Here is an 18,810-nt window from a genome sequence, read left to right on the forward strand (position 1 = left end):
TTAATTTTGATTCTACCGAGTAACCACTAGCACTGAAGGACTTACGTGAGATTGCACCTGCCACCGGTATTTCGTCGTCACACTTGAGAGAGTTCTTTGTTAAAAGGAAACCTCTCCCTATATAAGTGAGCCCCAAGGTTCACACCCCAGAGCATTTTTGTAGACAATACAAATGAGCTTTTTGCAGTTCATTGGGAGGGAGTGTCAAATATTAATATTTGTAATGACAATAGTCACCCTAAAGAGGGAGGGAGCGTAAGTCCTTCAGTGCTAGTGGTTACTCGGTAGAATCAAAATTAAACTTCAATTTCATTCTATTACATTTCGTTTAATTGAGAAATTCTACCTCATAACCACCTAGCACTTCGGCCTTACGTGAGATGTTTGGAGCCATCACAAAAAGGTCAAAGAACAAAAGGTAACAACGTAACGTACCGTCTCAATGACACATCATTTATTCAGTGAAACATTACAAGCTGATCGTCCGTTTCAAATAAAACATTACTTATTCTGTGAAAAAGCAGAATGACTGAGTATACTCTCAGCAAAACAATTATACTCCCCTGTATCCTCTACAGGTTTATCATAAAACTTAGCAAACGTCGATGATCTCGACCATCCTGCAGCTTTCATGATTGTTGCAAGTGGTACACCTTTCCTTGAAGCTGCACTACATGCAGCTGCCCGTGTACTGTGGGCGGTAAATTTGTCCGTCCTTATACCTGCATCTGAAAGTCCTAGCTTTATCCATCTGCCTATCGTTTCTGACCCCACTGCTTTGTGGGGTGGTACATAACTTAGAAAAAGTTTCTTTTCTCCACCTCTGACAGATTTAGTTTTCTCAAGATAAACTTTTAAAACACTCGTAGCACAAAGTAAATGATCATGAGGGTAAGCAATTAAATCAACTTCTGCATGAGGTTTACCAACTCTACTTGTTTTGGTAAGTGCCTCGATAGTAAATTTAACAGAATTTGCCCTAACTTGGGCTGAATTAATGTTCATAAAAGATAGTGTCTGGCAACGTTGCCCCGATGTAAGGGCAGTAAGAACTACCAGTTTCATGGTAAGCTTTTTCAACGAGAGTCCCTCATTAGAACCGAGAGTTCTTAAATAGTCCAGCACCACAGTCGCATCCCATGTATGTGAGTATCGAGCCTTTGGTGGTCTCAGATTGAACACCCCTTTCATCAGTCTCTTAACCAATGGATGAGAGCCCACTGTGACGCCCTCAAGCGTCGGGATCACTGCCGACAAGGCACTTCTGGTAATGTTTGAACAAATTGTGGGGTTAAGTTTCCACTCGAGATCATCCCGAAATTGTCGGGATGCCGTGTCTGCCAGAATATTTTGCACACCAGGGAGGTGTGAACTGGACAGCCAAATTTTCCGTGCCATGCACCATAGCCAAATCTCCCTAGCTAAGGAATGTAGCAGTTCGGATCCCGAGCCACCAAAGTGTTTTAGGAAAGCAACCACCGTAATGTTGTCAGATTTAAGGTGGATTGAAACACCGTTTTCTTCTGAGAAGAATGATTGCAATGCTAATGAGCAAGCCTTTAACTCAAGCCAATTGATATGATGAGTGGCTTCACATTTTGACCATCTGCCGCCTGTTGTGCGACCGTTGAAATGTGCCCCCCAGACCAAGCTGGAAGCATCAGTTTCTATTACGCAATTAGGGTCATGTCTATGCATGGGAGCAAAAGTTATTGGCAGTTCATTTATCCACCAATTTAAATCACAAATACCTTCTTTGGTAAAGCTCATTTTTGCTTCAAAATCGCCATTATGTTCTGATAATGCCAGGTTCTTCTGGTTTTCTATTGTTCTTCTAAACAATGGCCCATACGGTACCGCCAGTTCACACGAAACCAACAGACCGATTATCCTGGCAACGTCTCGAATTGTCGGAGACTGTTGGCGTAAAAGTTTACGGATTGAGTAAATAATGCTCTGTACCTTTGCAGGTGGGACAGAGAAAGTCATTTGATCTGAGTCTAAATGAAATCCCAAAAAATCTATCTGTTTGGTTGGGGTAAGAATTGACTTTTTGTAATTTATTGTAAACCCTACCCCATTGGTGAGAATGGTTCGGGCTCGAACATTGCAACAGCATTCCTGAAACGTTCTTCCAATAAGAAGGGAATCGTCAATATAGTCACACGATTCACGAGGCAACCAGTGGTTTCATTACTTTCGTAAACACACGTGGGGCACCCGTATCAGTTGAATTGCCGTGCGGATAGTTTCCATTTTAAAATGAAAATACTCCACAAATTTGTGAAGCCCCTTCAGATTTATTATAGGGCGAGACGAACCATCCTTTTTTGGCCGAATGAAAATATTCGAAATAAATTCACCTTCGACGTGGTTCGTTTTTACTATTGCTCTTTTATCGAGCAATTTGGCAATTTCAGAGGTTATAATTTCAGCCTCGTGTGGTTCACACTGCAAATCCCTTGGAATGCGTGTTTGGTATGGCCTTTTAGTGAATTCAATATGATAGTGCTGAACAGCGTCGAGCACCCATTGATCAGACGTAATCTCGCGCCATTGGGCTATATGATATGCGAGTTTACCTGCCATAAATAATTTCGCAACTTGATTTTGAGTATTATCACATTTGTGCTCACTCACCGTTTTACAAGGTTTTACTTGGTTGCGGTTTGTTGCCGTGTTTCTGCTGGCTTTCTCTGTTGCCAGCGTTTTGGGCGAAAGGAGTTTCCCTGACGCGTTTGCCCGCCACGATGGGAAAAAGTCTTGGCATTTCCCCTTTGCCTGCCGCGATCCGAAAACGAGTGGAAAACTGTTGGTTTAAGTCGGGCTTTATGAGTTCTCTTCGCCGGAAGTTCAACTCGGTGGTTGCATGGTCAATTATGGCCAATGCATCCAGTAGGTTTGTTACCAAAACCTTGTGATCCAGGCTTTTATTGGTGCTCATTAGAGCCTCAATGCAGGTTACAATAGGCACCATGCCTTTCAGCGCCACCTGCTCAACCTTTTGTAACTTGATGTCCATTGATCTTGTCTTTGATTGCAAAGAATTCCATATTTCTGGATTAACTCTGGTACAATCAAGTTCTGGAATGTTACATGGTCGCTTGAAACTATTAAGTTTTTCTGCAACCTTCACTTCTGATGATTTGTGTCGGAGTAACTTGCTGATAACACCGGCCAACTTCTCGTCAACTTTGGCACCTGTATCCTCTTCGGAGTAGAATTGCTCTACCACGCTGAGTACCCCGGCTGATGAATTATCACCAGCGTCGGGGGTTTTAGGAGGTTGTTGATGAGCTGGTCAGTCGCAAGAGAGTCATCACTCGATGTGCATGCCCCTTGGTCTTCCGCTGGCGTAACATGGTCGACCTTCTGTCGTTTCGCAGAGCTTGAACTCCCCAGCGAGGCCAACACTGTAGACTGTAGGGTCTGCATTACGTCTGCCATGGTTGCCATCTGCTCTTGTAGAGACCCAAACTGTTGCCGAGTGACCCCGGCGTTTGATGATTTGTTGGTCATTTTCTTTGGCTTCGGCTTTGCCTTTCCACCCGATGGATTACCACCGGAGGCAGAGATCGAAGTAGAAGGGCCAGCAGTTGACACCGTGCCGCTTAACTCGAAGTCCGAAGGGTCGTCGAGTAGGCCAAGAATATCTGAAGATAGTTGTGTAGACATCGTCGAATTATACCGGTCACAAAAATGCACTGGGGTGTGAACCTTGGGGCTCACTTATATAGGGAGAGGTTTCCTTTTAACAAAGAACTCTCTCAAGTGTGACGACGAAATACCGGTGGCAGGTGCAATCTCAATTAAGGCCGAAGTGCTAGGTGGTTATGAGGTAGAATCACGAGTTTTAACCATAGCATGAGTTAAAGCAGTCAATACTGTTAAAGACACTGGACACAATTGGTAATTGTCAAAAACCAGTCTTCTCATTTGGTGTGTGCCCAAAAAACAAGTCTGTCGACTCAATTGGTCGGCGAAGTTGCGAGATAATAATGAAATAAAAAACACCCATATCACACGAAGTTGTGTGCTTTCAGATGCGCGATTTCGGGACCTAAAAATCTGAGGTCTCGAAATCAAATTTCCCGGAAAATTACTTCTTTCTCAGAACTACGCCACTTCAGAGGGAGCCGTTTCTCACAATGTTTTATACTATCAACCTCGCCCCATTACTCATTACCTAGTAAGGTTTTATGCTAATAATTATTTTGAGAAATTACCAATAGTTTCCACTGCCTTTATTAGCAGGGAGACTTAACTGAAGTTCCCATTAAGTGACTTAAATGCTACACAACCAAACGTTCCGTTATTGGAGAAAATTGAAGCAGTGAAGTTGAACTTTTTCCCAAACTATAGTTTTGGAGACTGCTTATCTTCTCTTTTTTAAGACAAAAACTTCTTCATTTTTACAGATCTGTCAATATGATATAATTCTTGCAACTGGTTTTGCCTCAAACACAAAGGTCACTTTGTGAAAAAGGAAAACAAAATTATCTGGCACTAAGTGCTGCATACAAATCAATGAACATCCAGATAACGCATCTCTGGAAACTAAATGCAAAATCTGCAGCATGCGAGTCTGGCCTCATTCTAAAACTTGATGAAAATATGAGGAAATGAGAATACAAGTAATTTGTACAAAATCTGATTTGACAAAATGTTGTGCTTTTTGACATACTACATGTAGGTCACTTCTTGGGAACAGTGATGAATTGATACCAGTCGTTCTTTTTGTTAACATCATCTTGTGGTTTTTATCATCTTGTGAAACTCTCAAAAAGGGTATTAAACGAACTCATTCAGTAGAACTTTATGCTTTAATTTTGATTGTCTTTTATTGAAAACTTAATATCAAATATTAAATCATGGCTTGTAATGTTCCAGTTCAAAATAGTACTGACACACTCGCTCTCAAGTTAAATAGTTTTACACATAAAGAATGATTATGTGAGCAACACTAAATTGATGAAATACTGAAGGTATTGAGTGCAACTCCATTTAGTTCTTCTTTGAGGGATATTACATCAATAGGAAAATACAGTGCCCATTTATTTCAGTGAGTTGTGAGTGTATTGAATATGAAGTATTGTGGCTGGCCTGACTGTTCCCTGAGGATTACATTACAGTATGAATGATTATATAACTGACATACAGATCCTTGTCATTTGATTGGTGGAACTTACTTCACGTGACATTCACTATTACTCCCATCCACACCTGCGATCAAAAAGACCTATTCGCCCATGGGGAATAGCATTTCCCATTCAACAGTTAGTTTCATCCTTGTTCCCAATGTTTTTGAGCAGTACAGCGCCGCTGCTAAAACAAAGGAGCACCTGTGTAAAAGGTTGTGATCCGATTTGTGCATTGTTACAGCTACGCAATGCTATATGATTTTTTGTTCGTATAACAAGGATCTATATGTCAGTTATATAAAACAAACAGTTATACATGTATAAAACAAATATTGAGTGGCTTTAATTCGTGGAATGGAAGGGATATTATCGCTCGGTAGAATTTGGACTGTTCCATTTCACTCGGCTTCGCCTTGTGAAATGGAACAGTCCAAATTTTACCTTGCGATAGAATTCCTCCCATTCCACTCTGAGCCACTCAATATTTGTATAGTATCACACTATAAGGTCCTTATTATTTGTACAAATTGGTTACATTACCATTTAATTACTAAATAATATGGATACCGGTAATATAAAATGATGTAAAGTTTCCATTAGTAAACAGATAGCATGTTATTACCCCAGTGTACATTAAAAGATTCTCATCTTTTTCAATTGTCCATTTATTTTGAATTTGTTTTTCCTATATAGGCCTAAACGTTCTAAATCTTTGAACTCAGAAGTAGTTATCTTATTCAAACTTGTTATGAAAGCAAGTTTAAGGCCTAATCTGTCACTACAATCTGTTCTTTATACATAATCTATTCTATTATATTACCTGAATGATGAGCTACATGTACATTCTTCTTGTTTCATTGAACAGAACACAACGTTCCTGGTAACATGCAATCTTCTGACAAGAAGAGAGCTACTACTTGCCAATCAAAACAGCTTGTGGTTTAAATGCATGAACAGATGTACACTCATATTGTTCACATGCCATGTACAATGTAAATGTAACAGTTGATGGTGAAGAAAAACTTAGCTAAAAAAACACCTGTAATGTCCCTTTATATGTACATACTTTTGAAAGTTTATTTCATTTAAAAATAATGCTCATGATGTGACGCCACTTGTGGAAGAAACGTAACCAAAATGCATCAATTTCATTGCTACCACCTACAAGTTTTATTGTGGTAGCGCAAGCTTTAACCTCCCAAGTTTCTTGTTGCTCCAGTAATGTCACATGCTAAATCATGAGCCTTGCTTGTTTTGGGAAGGCAATTTGACATGGCATAATGGTCAAGGCAGTATGGCACAAATTCTTGAAAGGTGATTTTATTAACGGCCCCATGGTTCGACTGTAGCAGAGTCTAAGACCATGAAGCAGAGTCTAAGACCATGAAGCAGCATCTAAGACCATGAAGCAGAGTCTAAGACCATGAAGTAGAGTCTAAGACCATGAAGCAGAGTCTAAGACCATGAAGTAGAGTCTAAGACCATGAAGCAGAGTCTAAGACCATGAAGCAGAGTCTAAGACCGTAAAGCAGAGTCTAAGACTATGAAGCAGAGTCTAAGACCATGAAGACTGTGTCTGAAACGGCTCCTATAGGTATGGCTATGGCTAGATGTCTACATTATCATGTGGCACCAGCCTTAGCCATAATCGTAGCCACCAATTCAGATATGGCCAAAGACTCTGCTAAGTGGAAAATGAACCAGACATAAAACATGAACCTCCCTGAATCATGAGAATACACAGCTTATTGTTGGAGTCACAATAGAGTAATTATTTTGTATATGAAAGTAAAGACACAGTATAGACCCACTGCGTATGACGTCTTACTCTCAAAAACGGGGCAGATCATTGAACAATAGCTGTTCTCTGTGCGTAAAAACGGCGCCTGACCTCATCATACCTGTAGCGTTTCACATTTATGCAAGTGGGAGCTATTGAATTCTTAAACAATACAGTAACAGCCTCCAAACAATGCACCTAACTTTGGGTGTCAACTCTCTTTTGTATACGATTTTGACCCAAAATGACACAAACAATAGGTAAATGTCAGTATTCTGCGCGTATTGCAAGGGGTCTATACATGTATGTGTGGTCACATTCTAATCTAAAATGTTCAACAAAACTTTAAATTAAAATGTTAACGAGTAAAACCTACTTGAATGAAAACGATCAGTCGTGATCTTCGCTGAATTTCATTCAAAATATTTACAGTCAATAAGGAAATTGAGTCAAACGAGTATAAATAGATTTTAACTGCAAAAAGAAAATTGTGTACTATTTTGAATCCATTGCTTTTCTGAAAGATCCTCGAAAAGCTGTTACATCATCACTTTTGTAACATTATTACTTGGGAGCTCCAATTTGTATAGCCGCTTTAATGCAGCATGGAGGTATAACAATAGCAAACTCCCACACATGACGTCAAAGCATTGTCGTTTTAATGCACGCCGTCAATGGCAGATGTGTTTCTAATTTTTTCAAAACCTTGAGGTTGGGACCTGATTTTCTAATTGATTTTTATCAAATATTCAGAAGTGTACAGTTAACAAAATGACATTTAAATTTAAAAAAACACGATATAAACAAGTTTTAATAGCATTTACATCAAAAGTTATTTGTTTAAGCACTTCCTTAACTATGCTGATTTTGAAAGACAAATTTCACTGATTCCATTCAAGAGCAAGATGCTGCATTTTGATGTTGTTTTTTTCCCTTTGAACGAGCTTGTTTGCGTAATTCATACCTTGCTGCTCCTTCCTTAAATCTGGATATCTCACCTTCGGTCTGTACCTGGAGTAAAACAAAATAAAGGGAAAAGGTTGTGGTATTGTCTCGACTTGGAGATTAAATCAACGCTCATGACTTATTTATCGTATCATTGGGGATTTCAATCTACCAAACATTAAATGGGAAAATCATCAAATCAGCAACAGAAATGGATACAACACAGCCGCTGCAAAAAAGCTAGTTTCCCTCACTGAAGAATATGGTCTGTTCCAACATGTGAATCAAGCAACTAGAATCCAAGGTGACACAATAGAGAACATATTGGATCTCGTATTCACAAACAAACCCAACCTGATTAAGAGACTCTCTTTAACTGATGGACTGTCAGATCACAACACAATTATTGTCGAGTTCAACATGGCTCCTAAGCTAAAACGTCGACCAGAACGCACAATGTTCATTCCAAGTAAAGCAGACCAAACAGGTACCAGAACGCACAATGTTCATTCCAAGTAAAGCGGACCAAACAGGTACCAGAACGCACAATGTTCATTCCAAGTAAAGCAGACCAAACAGGTACCAGAATGCACAATGTCATTCCAAGTAAAGCAGACCAAACAGGTACTAGAACGTACAATGTCATTCCAAGTAAAGCACACCAAACAGGTACCAGAACGCACAATGTTCATTCCAAGTAAAGCAGACTAAACAGGTACCAGAACGTACAATGTTCATTCCAAGTAAAGCAGACCAAACAGGTACAAGAACGCACAATGTCATTCCAAGTAAAGCACACCAAACAGGTACCAGAACGCACAATGTTCATTCCAAGTAAAGCAGACCAAACAGGTACCAGAACGCACAATGTTCATTCGAAGTAAAGCAGACCAAACAGGTACCAGAACGTACAATGTCATTCCAAGTAAAGCACACCAAACAGGTACCAGAACGCACAATGTTCATTCCAAGTAAAGCAGACTAAACAGGTACCAGAACGTACAATGTTCATTCCAAGTAAAGCAGACCAAACAGGTACAAGAACGCACAATGTCATTCCAAGTAAAGCACACCAAACAGGTACCAGAACGCACAATGTTCATTCCAAGTAAAGCAGACCAAACAGGTACCAGAACGCACAATGTTCATTCCAAGTAAAGCAGACCAAACAGGTACCAGAACGCACAATGTTCATTCCAAGTAAAGCAGACCAAACAGGTACCAGAACGCACAATGTTCATTCCAAGTAAAGCAGACCAAACAGGTACCAGAACGCACAATGTCATTCCAAGTAAAGCAGACCAAACAGGTACCAGAACGCACAATGTTCATTCCAAGTAAAGCACACCAAACAGGTACCAGAACGCACAATGTTCATTCCAAGTAAAGCAGACTAAACAGGTACCAGAACGTACAATGTTCATTCCAAGTAAAGCAGACCAAACAGGTACAAGAACGCACAATGTTCATTCCAAGTAAAGCACACCAAACAGGTACCAGAACGCACAATGTTCATTCCAAGTAAAGCAGACCAAACAGGTACCAGAACGCACAATGTTCATTCCAAGTAAAGCAGACCAAACAGGTACCAGAACGTACAATGTCATTCCAAGTAAAGCACACCAAACAGGTACCAGAACGCACAATGTTCATTCCAAGTAAAGCAGACTAAACAGGTACCAGAACGTACAATGTTCATTCCAAGTAAAGCAGACCAAACAGGTACAAGAACGCACAATGTTCATTCCAAGTAAAGCAGACCAAACTGGTACCAGACACACAATTTTCATTCCAAGTAAAGCAGACCAAACAGGTACCAGAACGCACAATGTTCATTCCAAGTAAAGCAGACCAAACAGGTACCAGAACGCACAATGTCATTCCAAGTAAAGCAGACCAAACAGGTACCAGAACGTACAATGTCATTCCAAGTAAAGCACACCAAACAGGTACCAAAACGCACAATGTTCTTTCCAAGTAAAGCAGACCAAACAGGTACAAGAACGCACAATGTTCATTCCAAGTAAAGCAGACCAAACAGGTACCAGAACGCACAATGTTCATTCCAAGTAAAGCAGACCAAACAGGTACCAGAACGCACAATGTCATTCCAAGTAAAGCGGACCAAACAGGTACTAGAACGCACAATGTTCATTCCAAGTAAAGCAGACCAAACAGGTACTAGAACGCACAATGTTCATTCCAAGTAAAGCAGACCAAACAGGTACCAGAACGCACAATGTTCATTCCAAGTAAAGCAGACCAAACAGGTACCAGAACGCACAATGTTCATTCCAAGTAAAGCAGACCAAACAGGTACCAGAACGCACAATGTCATTCCAAGTAAAGCGGACCAAACAGGTACTAGAACGCACAATGTTCATTCGAAGTAAAGCAGACCAAACAGGTACTAGAACGCACAATGTTCATTCCAAGTAAAGCAGACTAAACAGGTACCAGAACGCACAATGTTCATTCCAAGTAAAGCAGACCAAACAGGTACTAGAACGCACAATGTTCATTCCAAGTAAAGCAGACCAAACAGGTACTAGAACGCACAATGTTCATTCCAAGTAAAGCAGACCAAACAGGTACCAGAACGCACAATGTTCATTCCAAGTAAAGCAGACCAAACAGGTACCAGAACGCACAATGTTCATTCCAAGTAAAGCAGACCAAACAGGTACCAGAACGCACAGTGTCATTCGAAGTAAAGCAGACCAAACAGGTACCAGAACGCACAATGTTCATTCCAAGTAAAGCAGACCAAACAGGTACCAGAACGCACAATGTTCATTCCAAGTAAAGCAGACCAAACAGGTACCAGAATGCACATGGTTCATTCCAAGTAAAGCAGACCAAACAGGTACAAGAACGCACAATGTCATTCAAAGTAAAGCACACCAAACAGGTACCAGAACGCACAATGTTCATTCCAAGTAAAGCAGACCAAACAGGTACCAGAACGCACAATGTTCATTCCAAGTAAAGCAGACCAAACAGGTACCAGAACGCACAATGTTCATTCCAAGTAAAGCAGACCAAACAGGTACCAGAACGCACAATGTTCATTCCAAGTAAAGCAGACCAAACAGGTACCAAAACGTACAATGTCATTCCAAGTAAAGCAGACCAAACAGGTACCAGAACGCACAATGTTCATTCCAAGTAAAGCACACCAAACAGGTACCAGAACGCACAATGTTCATTCCAAGTAAAGCAGACTAAACAGGTACCAGAACGTACAATGTTCATTCCAAGTAAAGCAGACCAAACAGGTACAAGAACGCACAATGTCATTCCAAGTAAAGCAGACCAAACAGGTACCAGAACGCACAATGTTCATTCCAAGTAAAGCAGACCAAACAGGTACCAGAACGCACAATGTTCATTCCAAGTAAAGCAGACCAAACAGGTACCAGAACGTACAATGTCATTCCAAGTAAAGCACACCAAACAGGTACCAGAACGCACAATGTTCATTCCAAGTAAAGCAGACTAAACAGGTACCAGAACGTACAATGTTCATTCCAAGTAAAGCAGACCAAACAGGTACAAGAACGCACAATGTTCATTCCAAGTAAAGCAGACCAAACAGGTACCAGAACGCACAATGTTCATTCCAAGTAAAGCAGACCAAACAGGTACCAGAACGCACAATGTTCATTCCAAGTAAAGCAGACCAAACAGGTACCAGAACGCACAATGTCATTCCAAGTAAAGCAGACCAAACAGGTACCAGAACGTACAATGTCATTCCAAGTAAAGCACACCAAACAGGTACCAGAACGCACAATGTTCATTCCAAGTAAAGCAGACCAAACAGGTACAAGAACGCACAATGTTCATTCCAAGTAAAGCAGACCAAACAGGTACCAGAACGCACAATGTTCATTCCAAGTAAAGCAGACCAAACAGGTACCAGAACGCACAATGTCATTCCAAGTAAAGCGGACCAAACAGGTACTAGAACGCACAATGTTCATTCCAAGTAAAGCAGACCAAACAGGTACTAGAACGCACAATGTTCATTCCAAGTAAAGCAGACCAAACAGGTACCAGAACGCACAATGTTCATTCCAAGTAAAGCAGACCAAACAGGTACCAGAACGCACAATGTTCATTCCAAGTAAAGCAGACCAAACAGGTACCAGAACGCACAATGTCATTCCAAGTAAAGCGGACCAAACAGGTACTAGAACGCACAATGTTCATTCCAAGTAAAGCAGACCAAACAGGTACTAGAACGCACAATGTTCATTCCAAGTAAAGCAGACTAAACAGGTACCAGAACGCACAATGTTCATTCCAAGTAAAGCAGACCAAACAGGTACTAGAACGCACAATGTTCATTCCAAGTAAAGCAGACCAAACAGGTACTAGAACGCACAATGTTCATTCCAAGTAAAGCAGACCAAACAGGTACCAGAACGCACAATGTTCATTCCAAGTAAAGCAGACCAAACAGGTACCAGAACGCACAATGTTCATTCCAAGTAAAGCAGACCAAACAGGTACCAGAACGCACAGTGTCATTCGAAGTAAAGCAGACCAAACAGGTACCAGAACGCACAATGTTCATTCCAAGTAAAGCAGACCAAACAGGTACCAGAACGCACAATGTTCATTCCAAGTAAAGCAGACCAAACAGGTACCAGAATGCACAATGTTCATTCCAAGTAAAGCAGACCAAACAGGTACCAGAACGCACAATGTTCATTCCAAGTAAAGCAGACCAAACAGGTACCAGAACGCACAATGTCATTCCAAGTAAAGCAGACCAAACAGGTACCAGAAGGCACAATGTTCATTCCAAGTAAAGCAGACTAAACAGGTACCAGAACGCACAATGTTCATTCCAAGTAAAGCAGACCAAACAGGTACCAGAAGGCACAATGTTCATTCCAAGTAAAGCAGACCAAACAGGTACCAGAACGCACAATGTCATTCCAAGTAAAGCAGACTAAACAGGTACCAAAACGCACAATGTCATTCCAAGTAAAGCAGACCAAACAGGTACTAGAACGCACAATGTTCATTCCAAGTAAAGCAGACCAAACAGGTACTAGAACGCACAATGTTCATTCCAAGTAAAGCAGACCAAACAGGTACCAGAACGCACAATGTTCATTCCAAGTAAAGCAGACCAAACAGGTACCAGAACGCACAATGTTCATTCCAAGTAAAGCAGACCAAACAGGTACCAGAACGCACAGTGTCATTCGAAGTAAAGCAGACCAAACAGGTACCAGAACGCACAATGTTCATTCCAAGTAAAGCAGACCAAACAGGTACCAGAACGCACAATGTTCATTCCAAGTAAAGCAGACCAAACAGGTACCAGAATGCACATGGTTCATTCCAAGTAAAGCAGACCAAGCAGGTACAAGAACGCACAATGTCATTCAAAGTAAAGCACACCAAACAGGTACCAGAACGCACAATGTTCATTCCAAGTAAAGCAGACCAAACAGGTACCAGAACGCACAATGTTCATTCCAAGTAAAGCAGACCAAACAGGTACCAGAACGCACAATGTTCATTCCAAGTAAAGCAGACCAAACAGGTACCAGAACGCACAATGTTCATTCCAAGTAAAGCAGACCAAACAGGTACCAAAACGTACAATGTCATTCCAAGTAAAGCAGACCAAACAGGTACCAGAACGCACAATGTTCATTCCAAGTAAAGCACACCAAACAGGTACCAGAACGCACAATGTTCATTCCAAGTAAAGCAGACTAAACAGGTACCAGAACGTACAATGTTCATTCCAAGTAAAGCAGACCAAACAGGTACAAGAACGCACAATGTCATTCCAAGTAAAGCAGACCAAACAGGTACCAGAACGCACAATGTTCATTCCAAGTAAAGCAGACCAAACAGGTACCAGAACGCACAATGTTCATTCCAAGTAAAGCAGACCAAACAGGTACCAGAACGTACAATGTCATTCCAAGTAAAGCACACCAAACAGGTACCAGAACGCACAATGTTCATTCCAAGTAAAGCAGACTAAACAGGTACCAGAACGTACAATGTTCATTCCAAGTAAAGCAGACCAAACAGGTACAAGAACGCACAATGTTCATTCCAAGTAAAGCAGACCAAACAGGTACCAGAACGCACAATGTTCATTCCAAGTAAAGCAGACCAAACAGGTACCAGAACGCACAATGTTCATTCCAAGTAAAGCAGACCAAACAGGTACCAGAACGCACAATGTCATTCCAAGTAAAGCAGACCAAACAGGTACCAGAACGTACAATGTCATTCCAAGTAAAGCACACCAAACAGGTACCAGAACGCACAATGTTCATTCCAAGTAAAGCAGACCAAACAGGTACAAGAACGCACAATGTTCATTCCAAGTAAAGCAGACCAAACAGGTACCAGAACGCACAATGTTCATTCCAAGTAAAGCAGACCAAACAGGTACCAGAACGCACAATGTCATTCCAAGTAAAGCGGACCAAACAGGTACTAGAACGCACAATGTTCATTCCAAGTAAAGCAGACCAAACAGGTACTAGAACGCACAATGTTCATTCCAAGTAAAGCAGACCAAACAGGTACCAGAACGCACAATGTTCATTCCAAGTAAAGCAGACCAAACAGGTACCAGAACGCACAATGTTCATTCCAAGTAAAGCAGACCAAACAGGTACCAGAACGCACAATGTCATTCCAAGTAAAGCGGACCAAACAGGTACTAGAACGCACAATGTTCATTCCAAGTAAAGCAGACCAAACAGGTACTAGAACGCACAATGTTCATTCCAAGTAAAGCAGACTAAACAGGTACCAGAACGCACAATGTTCATTCCAAGTAAAGCAGACCAAACAGGTACTAGAACGCACAATGTTCATTCCAAGTAAAGCAGACCAAACAGGTACTAGAACGCACAATGTTCATTCCAAGTAAAGCAGACCAAACAGGTACCAGAACGCACAATGTTCATTCCAAGTAAAGCAGACCAAACAGGTACCAGAACGCACAATGTTCATTCCAAGTAAAGCAGACCAAACAGGTACCAGAACGCACAGTGTCATTCGAAGTAAAGCAGACCAAACAGGTACCAGAACGCACAATGTTCATTCCAAGTAAAGCAGACCAAACAGGTACCAGAACGCACAATGTTCATTCCAAGTAAAGCAGACCAAACAGGTACCAGAATGCACAATGTTCATTCCAAGTAAAGCAGACCAAACAGGTACCAGAACGCACAATGTTCATTCCAAGTAAAGCAGACCAAACAGGTACCAGAACGCACAATGTCATTCCAAGTAAAGCAGACCAAACAGGTACCAGAAGGCACAATGTTCATTCCAAGTAAAGCAGACTAAACAGGTACCAGAACGCACAATGTTCATTCCAAGTAAAGCAGACCAAACAGGTACCAGAAGGCACAATGTTCATTCCAAGTAAAGCAGACCAAACAGGTACCAGAACGCACAATGTCATTCCAAGTAAAGCAGACTAAACAGGTACCAAAACGCACAATGTCATTCCAAGTAAAGCAGACCAAACAGGTATTCAACATGCTCTGAATTACTTCCTTAAGGAGTATATGTCTTCTGCTTTGGATATGTCAGTGGATGACAAATGGAACATGATTGCCACCAAAATCACTGAAATAATGAACAAATTTGTCCCTACCCGCATGACCTCATCAAGACACAACCTACCAGGGTTTACAAAGGACCTAAAAAATAATATGTAAACTTGAAAAACGGTTGTACAAGGCAAAGAGAACAAATCTTCACAGTGACTGGCAGAAGTCTTGTGACGCAAGGAAAATCATCCACAAGAATCTCAAATCTGCTCAATCCACATACATCAGTGAATTCTTGACATCGACCATTACAGAAAAACCAAAGTCATTTTGGAACTTCATCTCCAAACTCTGACAAGACAACAAGGCATTGGTGACCTTTACAATGAAGGGAACATCATTAGTGAGGACGCGCAGAAAGCAGACATTCTAAACAATCAGTTCAAAAGTGTCTTCACTGAAGAGGGATCCTCTACAATGCCAGATACGGGGGAAAGCCCATACGGATCAATCGGGAAACTCATCATCTCACTTAAAGGGGTCAAAGACCAACAACTTAAGATAAACCCATCTAAATCACAAGGACCAGACGGTATCCCACCTTGGTTTATAAAAACATTTGCAGATCAACTAGCACCAATTCTTCAGGACTTGTTTCAGTAGTCAACCGACTCGGGCCAAGTCCCCAAAGGTTGGAAGGAGGCCAATGTTACGGCATTATTCAAAAAGGGAAGTACATGTAGAACGGATCCTGCGAATTATAGACCAGTTTCATTAACACCAGTCTCCAAACTCCTTGAACACATTCTACATAGTCACATTATGAAACATTTTGAAGAACATCAAATACAGATTATCAACATGGTTTGTGTGCTAAAAGTTTGCTTCAAGAAAAGTCACCCCCACCAGCTATACCTTTTGTGGCAAACAACTAGAATCTGTGGAATCTCACAAGTAGCTTGGCGTTCATATCACCAACACATTAAACTGGTATGTTCAAACAGCTTCAGTTACTTAGAAAGCCCAACAAGTACTTGGTGTCATCAAAAGGAACCTCAACAAATGCCCTGTTCATGTAAAATCACTAGCCTACACAAGTTTGGTTTGTCCCATCCTAGAGTATGCCACAGCAGCATGGGACCCACATAGTAAAAAGAACTGTCAAGCCCTGGAAAGAATTCAAAGACAAGCAGCTCGCTTCACCACAAATAATTACAGTAGAACGCTAGGTACAGTCACCAGTATACTAGAAGAACTTAGCTGGAAACCACTAGAAATAAGAAGGAAAGCTAGAAGACTAGCTATGTTTTACAAACTTGTTAATAACTTAGTTGAAATCCCTCTTGAAGACTTTGCACAACATTCCACTCGACCCTCAAGAAAACACAGACTCCAATTCCATCAAATTTGTCACTCAACCAAAATCTACAGCAACAGTTTTTTTCCGGCCACCTTTAAGGACTGGAACGCCTTACCCGGTAGTGTGATTTCCAGCAACTCATTAGATATCTTCAAAGACACTCTCGCTAAGCACTTCAAAAATCAAGCCATCCCATCCACACAATGCGCAAAGCTGGTGTGATGTGTCTTTAGGCATTTTTTTGCAGGCTCAACAATACAGATACAGATACAGGTATTAATAATCATTAGATGAGATTTTTTATACAGGGCTTATAACACTTGTAACAGCCACTAATGCTGCTCTCACACTGTGGCGAATATTCTTGAGAATAATGAATATTTCAATTTCGCGGTGAATTCGCCAAAAAATTGCGATTGTATAGTGAAAATTTTCATCTTCATCATCCCTCCGTTGTCCCTCGACCTCTTCTCACCAATATCTTACGACACCTCCCAAGGGCGATATGCCATTAATATTCGCAAGTTTGTCTAGGAGACTTTTGCAATACATTCTTAATGGCACTTTGAAAAGAACACCCGTTCGCAAGCATTGGTTACCGTTAGTAAGCATTGGCAATCCATTGGGAAGCGCTCGTAAACATTGCACATTGCAAATTCTGTAAAATACTGGTAAAGTATTGGTAAACCATTCGTAAGACATTCATAGCACTGGTGAAGCAATGGTAAAGCATTTTTAACATTTGCAACAGTGGCAAAACATTCGAAAGGAAGTTACAAACGTTAAGAATGTAGAACGTTGACAACACTGGGTAGCTTGGAAAATCGAAAAAACGATGGCGAATTACCGTCTTCACAACATTCGCTGAAGTTTAGGAAACGCTTGTATTGCTGCTCTCACAGAGTGGCAAATGTTCTTTCAAAGATGAATAGTTGAATTTCGCGTTGAATTCGTCAAAAATGGTCGTTGGATATTGAATTTTTTCATCTCTGTCTCACCCCTCGATCGTCCACAGTCGGCCCTCTCACCAATATGCTTACGAACGCTTGCCAATGCCTTTACGAACATTGACAACGCTTACGCACGCTTTACCAATGTGACCAAATTGACGGTGAATGACCGTCTTCGCAACATTCTCTGAAATTTACAAACCGTTTTCTAAATTGACCGATCTTCATAAGGAGGTGGGGAATAATTTGTAACTGTTCACAATTTGCTGCTGTGTTTCTGGCAGTGGCTGTATGCCAGTGTACCACACAGCACCTTGTATACCATTGGTAAGGTAAGGTAAGGATCATTTGTTTGCAACCATAAACAGGTTGGATTCGTTATAAAAATACATTCAAAGTTAAAAAATACATCACATAAACTGTAAAAAAAGAGAATCTTTATTTACAACTTATAAGGTGCTACATAAATTCACCTCATAATTTAAAAATATCAACTATGTCTTTTAACTATTATTTAGTTGAAGCACCTTATGAGTACCTTATTGATGGATGTGCACTATATTCAACTCGGGGTTGGTAATTATTACACATTGATAACAAGTACTCCAAGGTTTGCATTACCTACATGTAGCGCCCTCTAAAGTAGTCTCATAGGAGAAGCCGTTTTCCAGTGCATCACAAGGAAAAGGTTTCCACAAGTATTGGTCCAAACTTGGTCCAAACCCAGTTTTTAATTTGTTCGCTCATGAATTGCAGAATAGCTAGGTTGTATTTGTTTGTATTTCCAACATAAGACGAGGCCAGAGCATGTTAATCACATCCATGTCAGACGACATTTCAAGGTCCTTAACTGCCCAGAGTGCTGCCGAGTTTTTAAACAAAATGAGTGGAACCTGTAGGAGTTTCAGTAGTTTAGTACATAATCTAACATGAATTCAGGGTGATATTAGTGGAACCTGTAGTAGTTTCAGTAGTTTAGTACCATAATCTAACATGAATTCAGGGTGATATTAGTGGAACCTGTAGTAGTTTCAGTAGTTTAGTACCATAATCTAATATGAATTCAGGGTGATATTAG

General features: G+C 40.8%; 2 protein-coding genes and 1 pseudogene across 2 annotated transcripts in view; all 3 read right to left on the reverse strand.

Annotated features, from left to right (window-relative positions):
- Positions 1–10: 10 nt before the first annotated feature.
- LOC139950776 (uncharacterized) lies at positions 11–1,989 on the reverse strand. Its single transcript, XM_071949585.1, has one exon. It carries the CDS (start codon positions 1,987–1,989, stop codon positions 502–504), a length of 1,488 nt encoding a protein of 495 aa, XP_071805686.1. The 3' UTR covers positions 11–501.
- A 650-nt stretch (positions 1,990–2,639) lies between these two features.
- Positions 2,640–4,699, reverse strand: LOC139950778 (uncharacterized; annotated as a pseudogene).
- Positions 4,700–4,822: 123 nt separating this feature from the next.
- Positions 4,823–18,810, reverse strand: part of LOC139950777 (putative cytosolic acyl coenzyme A thioester hydrolase-like) — a 29,146-nt gene continuing 15,158 nt past the window's right edge. Inside the window, exon 7 of the mRNA XM_071949586.1 lies at positions 4,823–7,932. Within this exon, the coding sequence (XP_071805687.1) occupies positions 7,816–7,932 (117 nt within the window). The 3' untranslated portion in view covers positions 4,823–7,815. The remainder of the gene's footprint in view (positions 7,933–18,810) is intronic.

The sequence above is a fragment of the Asterias amurensis genome, chromosome 18 (assembly GCF_032118995.1).
Source record: "Asterias amurensis chromosome 18, ASM3211899v1".
In the NCBI taxonomy this organism is placed as follows: Eukaryota; Metazoa; Echinodermata; class Asteroidea; order Forcipulatida; family Asteriidae; genus Asterias; species Asterias amurensis.

What these genes read in the sequence shown, in the direction of transcription:
- LOC139950776 (XM_071949585.1), bottom strand. Translation starts at nt 1,989, where the DNA reads ATGACTTTCTCTGTCCCACCTGCAAAGGTACAGAGCATTATTTACTCA.